General features: G+C 40.7%; 1 protein-coding gene across 1 annotated transcript; it reads left to right on the top strand.

The window, feature by feature from the left end:
- The first annotated feature begins 2070 nt into the window (after window positions 1–2070).
- On the top strand, window positions 2071–9917 carry LOC103973974 (uncharacterized). Its single transcript, XM_009388678.3, has 6 exons — window positions 2071–2338; window positions 3253–3661; window positions 4984–5129; window positions 5771–6047; window positions 8081–8353; window positions 9110–9917. The coding sequence occupies exons 2-6, from the start codon at window positions 3353–3355 to the stop codon at window positions 9590–9592; spliced, it is 1488 nt and encodes a 495-aa protein (XP_009386953.2). The 5' UTR covers window positions 2071–2338; window positions 3253–3352; the 3' UTR covers window positions 9593–9917.
- Window positions 9918–10479: the final 562 nt, after the last annotated feature.

The raw sequence follows: 10479 nt of genomic DNA, 5'->3' as shown, positions 1-10479 counted from the left end.
TGTCTCATCCTGATCGAAGCATCTTGCGTCACTCAAAACGCAGATTAAATCATAAACATATATCAAGTAGTTTCATCATCAAAATACGAGATTCAACAATCCTAGATCCTCTGCGCTCGCCTATATATAGACAGAACCTCTAGGGACTGAATACAGAAAAGTAATAAGAAGACATCTCAAGAGGTTATAGTTGAGGGATGACAGTATCTCTCTTAACTCTTCTCCCTAAACCATCAATCTAAGTAGTCCTATGAAAAGATAGGAAGAGAGAAGGATCTAATTCCTCTTTGCAGATTGACAGTGATTTAAGATCTAAAGATGGTGCTTTTCCAGATCAAACAGAGATCTATTTGGGATGACATCAAAAGGTATGTTTCGTTAAATCAGATCTAAATATTTGATTTCAATCCTAACATAAAAGATTATTTCTACATTTAGTATAGCATATTATAGTTTTTATGCTTATAGTAGTAACACCAATTTAAATCATAACCTCTCTCTCTCCCCCAGTGCCTTCTAGGTGCTTTGGATAATCTCTATTGTCATGAGCTTATGCAGAGAACAATGCTTGGGGCATGGTTTTTGAGTGTGCAGCTTGGCATACAATGATCTCTGTTGTCCTGAGCTGATGGTGAAGAAGCGATGGCCGATGGGAATTCATCGTTCTTTTTTGGGTTGGTCATCTTGGCATACTCATATGAGGAGAGCAAGCAAAGCCATGGAGAAGGGGGACAATACGAAGACGAAATTTAGGAGATGGGCGGAACGCTTTCTCTCGAGGGGCAAGAATGGGAGGCTCGAGATATTGAAAATGGATATATGATGTGCGACATGCTCTAGCTCCGACAAAAAGACGTTCGTAGGTGTCGCGACATCGGAGTTTGACGATTGGGTTGGGAGGAGACGCAGTCTAACAGTGCCGACGACACAGCGATAACAACGGAGAGAGGCCAATGCAGAATTCCGTAGAGAGAGGCGATTGTAGTCCACTGACATCACCATTGGGTAGGTTGTCTAGAGGATAGTGAAGGATATTGACGCTTCCGTTGGGTAGGTTGTCTGGAGGATAGTAAAGTAGGAGGGGAAGGAAGAAGTCGAAGAGAGGATAGCAAAACTTTTAATAGAAGTTATCCTATCCTTCGGTTAATAGTGTTAGTAGACAGGTTAAATACTAAAGATAACTTACAACATGAAATAATCTATAATTAACCTTTAATAATTGAAAATAAAGATCTATTCCATATCTAGACCACTTATTTGCTTTAGGATTTATGCAGGGATACGTGGGATCATATGATGTCCTTCCCACCCAAATTTCTTTTCTCTTGATCGTGCCGTCGGTGTTCGAATATGGGTGGCGTAGGAATCAAAATGACATTTGACGACAGAGCAGATTCCATCATACCAATTTGATTAATTTCTCGTTGAAGAAAGACAAAAGCTTGAAGATATCTTACTCGCAAAGAATTCGAGGTTTCTAAGGTTGATCCACTTCCTAACTCAGTGATCCATGGGGATAGAAGGTCAGAGGTGTGTTTTCTCTCGTTTGTATTCATGATCAATAGCTTCTAAGTTTTCCCTTTGATGCTTATTAACTCTGAAATCTCCACTTCGAAAAGAAACAGAAAACAGGGGATACGGAGATTTTTATTTCTTGTTTATTATATGTATGTGAATCCGAGTGAGCATGTGGTGGTTTCTGTGTGGAAAGACCTCTTTGTGATTTTGGGAAAGTTCTCACGTACTGTTGTTTGATGACTGCTAACGATTTACAAAGACCGGTTAGGACATCGTCTTGAGCTGTAGGATTGTGAAATTTTTCATTCATCAGAGTTGTCAATTTGTGTATGGTTGATATGTGCATAGTATCTCGATTCATTGTGTAGCCCTTCATTAACACAAAAACTACCGAATATAACTTCTAATCATGAAATTGCTTGGTGATCTTTTTCTTGTTTGATCTCTTATTTTGCCCTTCACCTCGTTTTCTACAAAGATAACTTAAGACTCCCGGCTTTTTTGTCCGAGGGACTGATTGATGCACCGTGGTCGTCTAGGGGCCAGGCGCCCGCCTGAGCCGCATGTGGCTCGGGTCGAGCCTCAGTGCGTGGAGTTCATTGATCTGGTTCGATCACCACAATGCCCCGGCCTTTACGCCGCAGCCCTAGAGTTTTCTAGACCGGCGTCGCACCCTCCCCCTCCCCGGTCCCCGATAACACCCCTTTCCCTCCTTCTCCGCTGCAGCCGCCGCCTCCTCCACCACACCGCCACCCGAACTCCGACTTCCTCCCCCCTCTTCCTCCGGCCGCCAGTGTCTGCCCCTTCCACCTCGTCCTCGGTAACCCTCTCTCACCCTCGCTGTTGCACCCTCCCCCTCCCCGGACCCCACAGCACCTCTTTCCCTACTCCTTCGCTGCGGTCGTCTCCTCCTCCTCCTCCACACAGTGCCGCCCGAATCCGGATTGCCTCGTTCTCTGATCCCTCCTTCGGTGCAACCCCCCGACCTTCCTCGAATCCGACAGCCGCCCTTCCTCCTCCTTCCTGCTCCCCTCCAACTGACGGCAACCCAGCTCTCATACCCTGACAATCCCCTCTCCTCCTTCTCCTCCTCCTCCCTTCTCCTCCTCGGATAGCTCCTTGCTTCCATCCCAATTGACAGCAACCTCCCTCCCCATACCCCAATAGCCCCCTCTGCATCCTCCTCCTTCTATGAATTTTTTTAGTGTAGTCTTTGAATTTTGTAAACAACTGAATCTGTCATTGGCTCATTACTATTTCCTAGTGTTTTGGATTGTCACTACAGTTTTAGAATCTTGAATCATGGCTCTTGTAAGTAGTGCTTCATGAATCATCAATAAGAAACTGAAAGAAGGATCGTACATGGAAGTACAATCTTGTTTTGTGATCATTGATAACCATGTTTTGTTTTGCCATTTTTATTATTGGAATTGGACAATGTAATTTGGTACTTCAAATGAATATAATTTCGATGTTCCATTTTTATTTTAGCGATCGTATTTATCAATCATGATATATATTTTTTATATTTTAATATTTAAGAGCATCTCGTTTCGCTCAAGCAAGCGCCTAGTGCCTCGAGTATTTTGGCACCTTAGTGCTTTCTAGCGTCTAACACTTTCGACTACACTGTTGATGCATATTATTATATACTTATGCTTTCTCTTACTCACATTAAGTATAAAAAATTAAGTATAAAAAAATATGAAAAACAATTGTGTTCTTCTATTGCAGGAATTTGTTTGCTTGGGTTCTTTTTCAGTTGATTTGAACACTCAGCACCATTTCTTTTACTCCAAAAGTACAACAAGAACACTACAAGGAAACAACTTATATGAGTATGGACAGGACTGCTAAGAGAAGAGTGGCATTTATATTGATTGATGGGATAGGAGATGTATGTCTCCCTCGGTTTAACTACAAGACTCCCCTTCAAGTGGCGAATATTCCCAACTTGGATGCAATAGCTTCAGCTGGTGTTAATGGTCTCATGGACCCTGTTGAAGCAGGTTTGGGTTGTGGGAGTGACACTGCACACCTTTCTATATTGGGCTATGATCCAAGGATCTATTACCATGGTCGAGGGGCATTTGAGTCAATGGGTGCTGGACTGGCCATGTCACCTGGAGACATTGCTTTCAAGGTAATAATATGTCTTGTAATCCATCCAAGTTTCAAAGTATCATTTCTGCACAGTCAGATATAATGCCTCATGTTCTAATTAGATATATGATAAGATTTAAAGTGATAATTACCTCACGTTGTATATGTGCACATATTTATGCACTTGTGAAAGAAGCATGTACTTTTTGTGTATAGTTACATAATTTGATCTAATATTTATATGTAAAAATATTAAATCTTCCCCTCCCCCCTCTGTGCCCCTGAAGATTTATGGTAAGTGCTGAAGACCATTCTGGTCCTAACATCGTCTCCATAACCTGGTTAAAACCATAATCTCAGAATGGTTTGATAATGGAACTAGTTTGGTTGTAAAAATATAAAAGCATGTTTATGAGTGGTCAAGATGCAACAGGATCTGTAAAGATTTATTCACAACCCAGTTTGTGTGTTAAAGGGTACGTACTGCCCCTTATAAGTATTATCGTGTTAAATAAGCTTAATCCAATGGCACTATGATGATATTTTATTTTCTGGTGTTGTGCTGCCTTTGCAGATATCATGATTCATCTTGAAGTATGGTGCTTCTCTTATTCCGTTTAACTCAAATATATGAACGATTTTCAGGATAGGCCATGTATCTCAATGGTATTCTTGTTAGTTGTTAAATTGTCATCACTAAACAAAAAAAAATCTGTCCCTCTAGCTTGGAGTATGCATGAAATTGTATCTCAGGACTCTAGCTCTTCAGACATCTTGCAATATTCATCACATGATGTACCTAATTATTTTAAATAATTCAATTCAGAAGGTTGCTTGTTTGAAAGCCTGATGCTTCAAGGCAGATTGTTTTAGCTTCAGTTCTATCAACAACCAGCTATATAGTATACTGACTATTTGGGGCTAGCTTCATGGATCCTTTCCTGCCATTGAACCTTGTTCTGTTCTGCTAAGACATTTTCTTAATGTTTCATTACTTGAGGAGCAAGTTCAATGGGGGGAATCAGGAATGTACAATGTTCGTGTCTAGGAAGCAACCAAAAACTCATGGGGCCCAAGGTTGAAAACTCTGGATTCTACGGTCAAAAAGAGGGTGTTAGGCTCATCGAGGTTTCAGTTTTACATTCAAGAACAACGATCAGTGCTAAGATGTGGCATTTCGTTGCACCCCTTTATTGTGAAACCCTTCATATTTCTTGAATGCCATATACACATTCATGTTATGTACATATTTACATACTTGTGCAGAGGGATGCAAGAATATGCATACAATCTATATGTTACATTAGTATCATGTTTGTTAACTTTTCTTTCACCTTATAACTCTTTTTTTAACAACTCCAGTCAAATTTTGCTACTTTGGATGAGAAAAGTGGAATTGTGACCAGCAGGCGGGCTGATCGGCATTTTGAGGAAGAGGGTCCTATTCTTTGTGCTGCTTTGGATAGAATGAAGCTTCCATCTTTTCCAGAATATGATGTTAGAGTCAGGTGCAGTCGATTCTGATTTATGAAACAAGGAAATTACCAATTTGATAGTTGTTCAATTGCTTAGTCAGGATCTCTAGTTAGTTAAACACTGCTCTTTGAAGGAACTTTGTCTGCATAGTTGTCCGAGTGCTTTAGTCAGGATCTCTTAGAAGAAACTTTGTCTGCATTGGTCCTCTTGATAGTAAGATTTAATGCATTTGTTATAGTGATATTGAGGCTTATTTTTCATTTTCCATGAGTGTCACTGGCATGTCTTATTTTGACTGAACAACTGGGTTTATTTATTTCATCAGATAGCTTTGTTGATACGCATTATGCCAAATATTATAGTGAAACATACTTATATATAAGTTCTCTAGTAACTTGGCCAATTATTTATTTAATTATCCCTATTTAAGGTAAGATTATTAGGTGAATTATAGTTAGCCGCATTATCAATTCAGTATATATCTTGAACTTTATCCATTGCTGTTCTGCACCAGTAAGTAAAAAATCACTTTTAGCAAGCTTATTAATTTCTTCATTTCAGTTCTTCACTGATAAATCGTAATTAAACGATAAAAAGATATTATTAGAGGGAACTTGGAGATGAATTTTTCTGTTGGACTAACAATGCTAGTAGTGATTTCTTATTCTATCAGGTATGCCACTGAGCACAGATGCGGGGTTGTTGTGAAAGGGCCAAAGTTAAGTGGCAATATTTCTGGAACTGACCCATTAAAAGACAATCGCTTACTTCTGAAGGCAGAGGCCTTGGATGATACAGAGGAAGCAAAAAACACTGCAGCTGTTGTCAATGAACTGTCAATAGAAATGTCTAAAATTCTTGTTGCCCACCCTTTGAATGCAAAACGTGCAGCTGAAGGGAAGAATATTGCAAATATTGTACTTTTGCGAGGTTGTGGAATTCGAATTGAGGTCAATCTAAACCACTTTTAATTTTAGTTCTTTTTTTTTATTAGTGTTGTGTTACCCTTATTTAGCTTGATTGATTTTTTTGCTGCAACCAATTAATTTGGTGCTGGATGTTCTCTAAATATCTTGAATATGTTGTGCCCATTTCTTTTCAGCCTTGAAACATAATGAACTCATCAGAGAATGTTTTTTTGGTTGTCTATATCCAAGTATCAAAGGTCGATTAAGAGAAAAGAAAGTAACTTTAGTATTTTGCTATATTGACTGCTAAAATTTATGTCATGAACTTGGTCAATAACTTATATTCTTTTTCATTAATTCAGAATGTTTAAGAATCTAAACCTTTGTCCTGTGACACATTAGAAAATTGACCTTATAACTGTATTCGTTAATCTAGAACCTAGCATTCTTCCTTGGTTTTTAGATATTAATAATATTAATTCTTTTTTGGTTACAGAGAGTTGTGATGTACCCTAAAACAAGTTGACTTCTGTGAAGTTTACTAGGGAAACAATGATTTTTTTTCTTGGAAGATCTAAATTGGATGCTAGGGTATCCAAATCATAATTCGCAATACCATATCGTACCGGTATTTCGACCTGGGCTCGGTACCAGTACGGTACGGTATACTGAGCGGTACACCCAGGTGTGCCGAGACTGTAGCACTGCTACAGTGCTACAATGCACTCGGACCGGTAACAAGCGGTCCGCATACCGACAACCTGTCGGACCGGTATGTATCGCCCGTATCGGGCGGTACGGTTCGGTACGGCAGACCCTGATCCAAATTACCCTTTATTTCAGTGATTTAAAAAGGTGCTCGGGCGCTCGCCTAGGCACTCGGGCGAGGCGAGGCGAGGCTCGAGCGCCTCGCTAAACTTCCAGGCGGTGCGCTTCAAAGAGGCGCCGCTTACGCGCTCGCCCGAGCCCAGGCGCTGGGCGCTTCGGGCGAGCGCCTGGGTTAAACCAAGCGACCGAACCAGGATTTTAGGTCTGGTTCGGTCTCCGGTGGTTAGTTGGTTCAATCGAACTAACTAAAACCGATATCAACTATCGCTGCCCAACCCTAACCCTGCTCGTTGCCGCTGCGGCTGCCGCTGCTCGCAACCGCTGTCGCTGTCGTTGCTCGCCGCTCCCGCTCCCGCTCCTGCTCCCGCTACGGCTGCTCGCCACTGCCGCTGTCGCTGTCGTTGTCGTTGTCGCCACTTACACTCCCGCTGCCGCTGCCTCCTTACACTCCCGCTGTCGCTACCTCCTTACACTCCCACTACGCTGCCTCCTTACACTCCCGTTGCCACTGCCTCCTTACATTCCCGCTCCCGCTGCCGCTGCCTCCTTACACTCCCGCTGCTGTTGCCTTCTTACACTCCTGCTCCCGCTGCCGCTGCCTCCTTACACTCCTGCTCCCGCTGCCGCTGCCTCCTTACACTCCCGCTGTCGCTGCCGCTACTGCTTCCTCTTTTCTCAGTCAGCACCCTCTTACACTCTTTCTTCTTCTCCTTCTGTATACTGTTAACAGTATACTGTATACTGTTAATATTATTAGGTTTATTTAAAATTATTATTTTTCAATACTGTTAATTATTATTAATTATATTATATATTTTTATATTTTAGTGTCTCGCTTTGCTCGGGCAAACGCCTGAGCGAGCGCCTAGTGCCTTGGGCATTTTTGGACCTTAGCGCCTTTTGGCGTCTAGCGCTTTTTAAATCACTGCTTTATTTTGGTACCAAGCCCAACCTGGACATTGGGAAACTAATGATTAAGGACTGGATATATTTAATATTCGTCTATCAATCAACTGATACTATACAACTTTCATAATACTTTACTTTCAAAGCAGGACCATTTGATGTTACTTATTCTATAATGAAAAAGAAAAATTCTTCTCATCAATTTTTTCTAGGGTGATACTTAGATTTTGGCCTAAGCTAATTGAATGATCCCACTTGGCATTTAAGCTTGCATTTTCAAAAATTAAGTAATTGCCTTTTGAATATTTGTACCAAAAATCTCATATATTAGTGTCTACCAGGTTCCTCAATTCGAGAAGCAGCATGGACTATCACCGTGCATGGTAGCTCCCACCAAGATTATAGCAGGATTGGGTTTATCATTGGGAGTTGACATTCTTGAAGCACCAGGAGCTACTGGAGATTATCGAACACTTCTAACTTCCAAGGCTACAGCAATAGCAAAGGCACTTTCTGCTCCACTACAGCCATCCCCATGCATTTTTGTGCCAGGAGAGGATGAACATAAGCCGGGCCTATCCCAAGGATATGATTTTGGATTTCTTCATGTCAAGGTATATGGTTTGCCTTCCACTTGGAGTAGGATACGAACAATGCTTTATCATTGAAACACTATGTTGATGATCCACTTGTCTATCAACAAGACATAATATGTTTTTGTGCATTGCTCATATTCTGAGAGTATGTGGCAATATATAGATTAAAAGTTATGCTTTTGCTTAGATGCAACTCTTCAGTACTAAAAATGGCTATGTTTTAAAAGGGGTATGATGTCAAGTCTCATTTTAATGCTTCGAAGAAAAAGTCGACCAACAAATTGTACAACATGCTAGATTTAGCTGGTTAAACATGTCGTTCAGTCATATACATAACTTATTTATGCAGTATTACCTTGAGATTTTTTTTTCATCCCTAAAAGTCTGACCCTTGATAGCAAATCTCTACTTCTAGAGAAATGTTATACAGCTATGCCGGAGTGATACAAATAAATTTTGTGAGAAATCTAAATTCTGGATGGAGCGATCTCCACTCTCAATCACCCACCTACCTATACAAATAAAAAAAGAAGGAAAAACTTAAAAACCTAGCAGACAGAGGACAAACATGCATCCATGCAGTCACACCTACACACCCTGAAAGCACCGATGGCCTGAAATCACTGGGAAATTCCCCCACTTCTTGGGACCCAAATTTATCCCTCCTGCTAGTACTGGCCACATCGTCCAGTGATGGTTTTACCAATGGAACAATAGTTGCATTTGGTGCATATAATTAACAATTCATTTCATGTATTCTTGTTATCGTGGCAGGCTATAGATGATGCTGGTCATGATAAGGCAAGCATTTTGAAAGTTAGGGCTTTGGAAGCCGTCGATCGAGCCATCGGTCAGCTGACTAGACTCCTCTGGCAGGCAGAAAAATCTGGCAAGTACAAATATTACTTGTGTGTCACTGGTGATCATTCCACACCAGTAGAGTATGGTGATCATAGCTTCGAACCTGTTCCATTTGCTTTGTGCCAGTTAAGGGACTTTGTTAGTGCTGTGGGGGAGTCAAACTTGATGCAAGTGTCACTCGAGGCTTTCCCACTTCCTTCAGTGAAGTCTGGGGAAGATCTAACAAATGATGACGTAGAAATGCCAGAGGAAGCAAACAGCAGGCTTAAAGTTTTCAGTGGAGATTCAGTGTGCCAATTCAGTGAGATTGCAGCTGCAAGGGGTTGTTTGGGAAGGTTTCCTGGAAGTGAGATGATGGGGGTGATAAAGAAGTTCCTTAAGCTGAAGAATGAATAAATAGTTCACTGAAAAAATGCATTATTTTGGAGAGCCAGGTCCTCTGAAGTGTGGATTTATTAACAACTGAGTAGATAATGAATCTGGTGAAGACCCACAATGTTTATTGGACTGCTTGGAAGGATTGTGCTGTCCTTTATACACCTAGAAGGTAAGGTTTAAACGACTTTCGATATATGTTTACTGAGGTTGTCATAACAAGAGCATTTATGGAATTGGCATGCTCTTTGAATTTTCTCGTTTTCAGCAGTGTTGCAAATTTTCTTGTAATACTGAGACACAATGTTGCCATCCAACGTCAAATAAATAGTAACCTCTTATGATATTCTTCCAATTGTATGTTGAGGTGGAAACTGGTGGAATGGCCAGTTAATCTTGCATGCATATATATAAGAATAGCAGAATATTAATGACCAGTGCTTGGGATTATTCATGCAAGAGAGGAACATGAAGAAGAACTTGGCTCCATTTAAATTTGAACCGACTTCGACCTTGGTTGCTCATTTGTGAATGTGAGAGCCAGAGTTTAGAAGTTCAAATTATCTTGGATTTGGTATCACTGCTTGAGCCTGACCTTTACTCATCCAGTTAAATCTGAACAACAATACCTATGCGTATGTTTTGTTCTTTGAATTGGAAGTATTAACTCTAAATCTTGGGTCATTGTATTGCATAAATATTGAAAGGGGCAATTAAGAACATTATGTCGTAGTAGATCTATCACCGAGAAAATAAGAATATAGGGGAAATTCTAAATCATGGAAGCATCACTGTCACCTCGGCAAAAGAAAGGTTCTGTTGATCTCCCAGTCAAACCTCACAGATAATGCGTGCGTGCAATCACAATCAAGGAGATGAACTCGAATACAAATGCAAGACTCATCTCT

Source organism: Musa acuminata, chromosome BXJ3-7, assembly GCF_036884655.1.
Source record: "Musa acuminata AAA Group cultivar baxijiao chromosome BXJ3-7, Cavendish_Baxijiao_AAA, whole genome shotgun sequence".
NCBI classification, from domain to species: domain Eukaryota; kingdom Viridiplantae; phylum Streptophyta; class Magnoliopsida; order Zingiberales; family Musaceae; genus Musa; species Musa acuminata.
This window is presented reverse-complemented; position numbering and strand designations above follow the sequence as displayed.

Coding starts and splice junctions, on each gene's coding strand:
- LOC103973974 (XM_009388678.3), top strand. CDS start 3,353: ATGAGTATGGACAGGACTGCTAAGAGAAGAGTGGCATTTATATTGATT. Junction 3,662..4,983: donor CTGGAGACATTGCTTTCAAG/GTAATAATATGT, acceptor TAACAACTCCAG/TCAAATTTTGCTACTTTGGA. Junction 5,130..5,770: donor GAATATGATGTTAGAGTCAG/GTGCAGTCGATT, acceptor TTATTCTATCAG/GTATGCCACTGAGCACAGAT.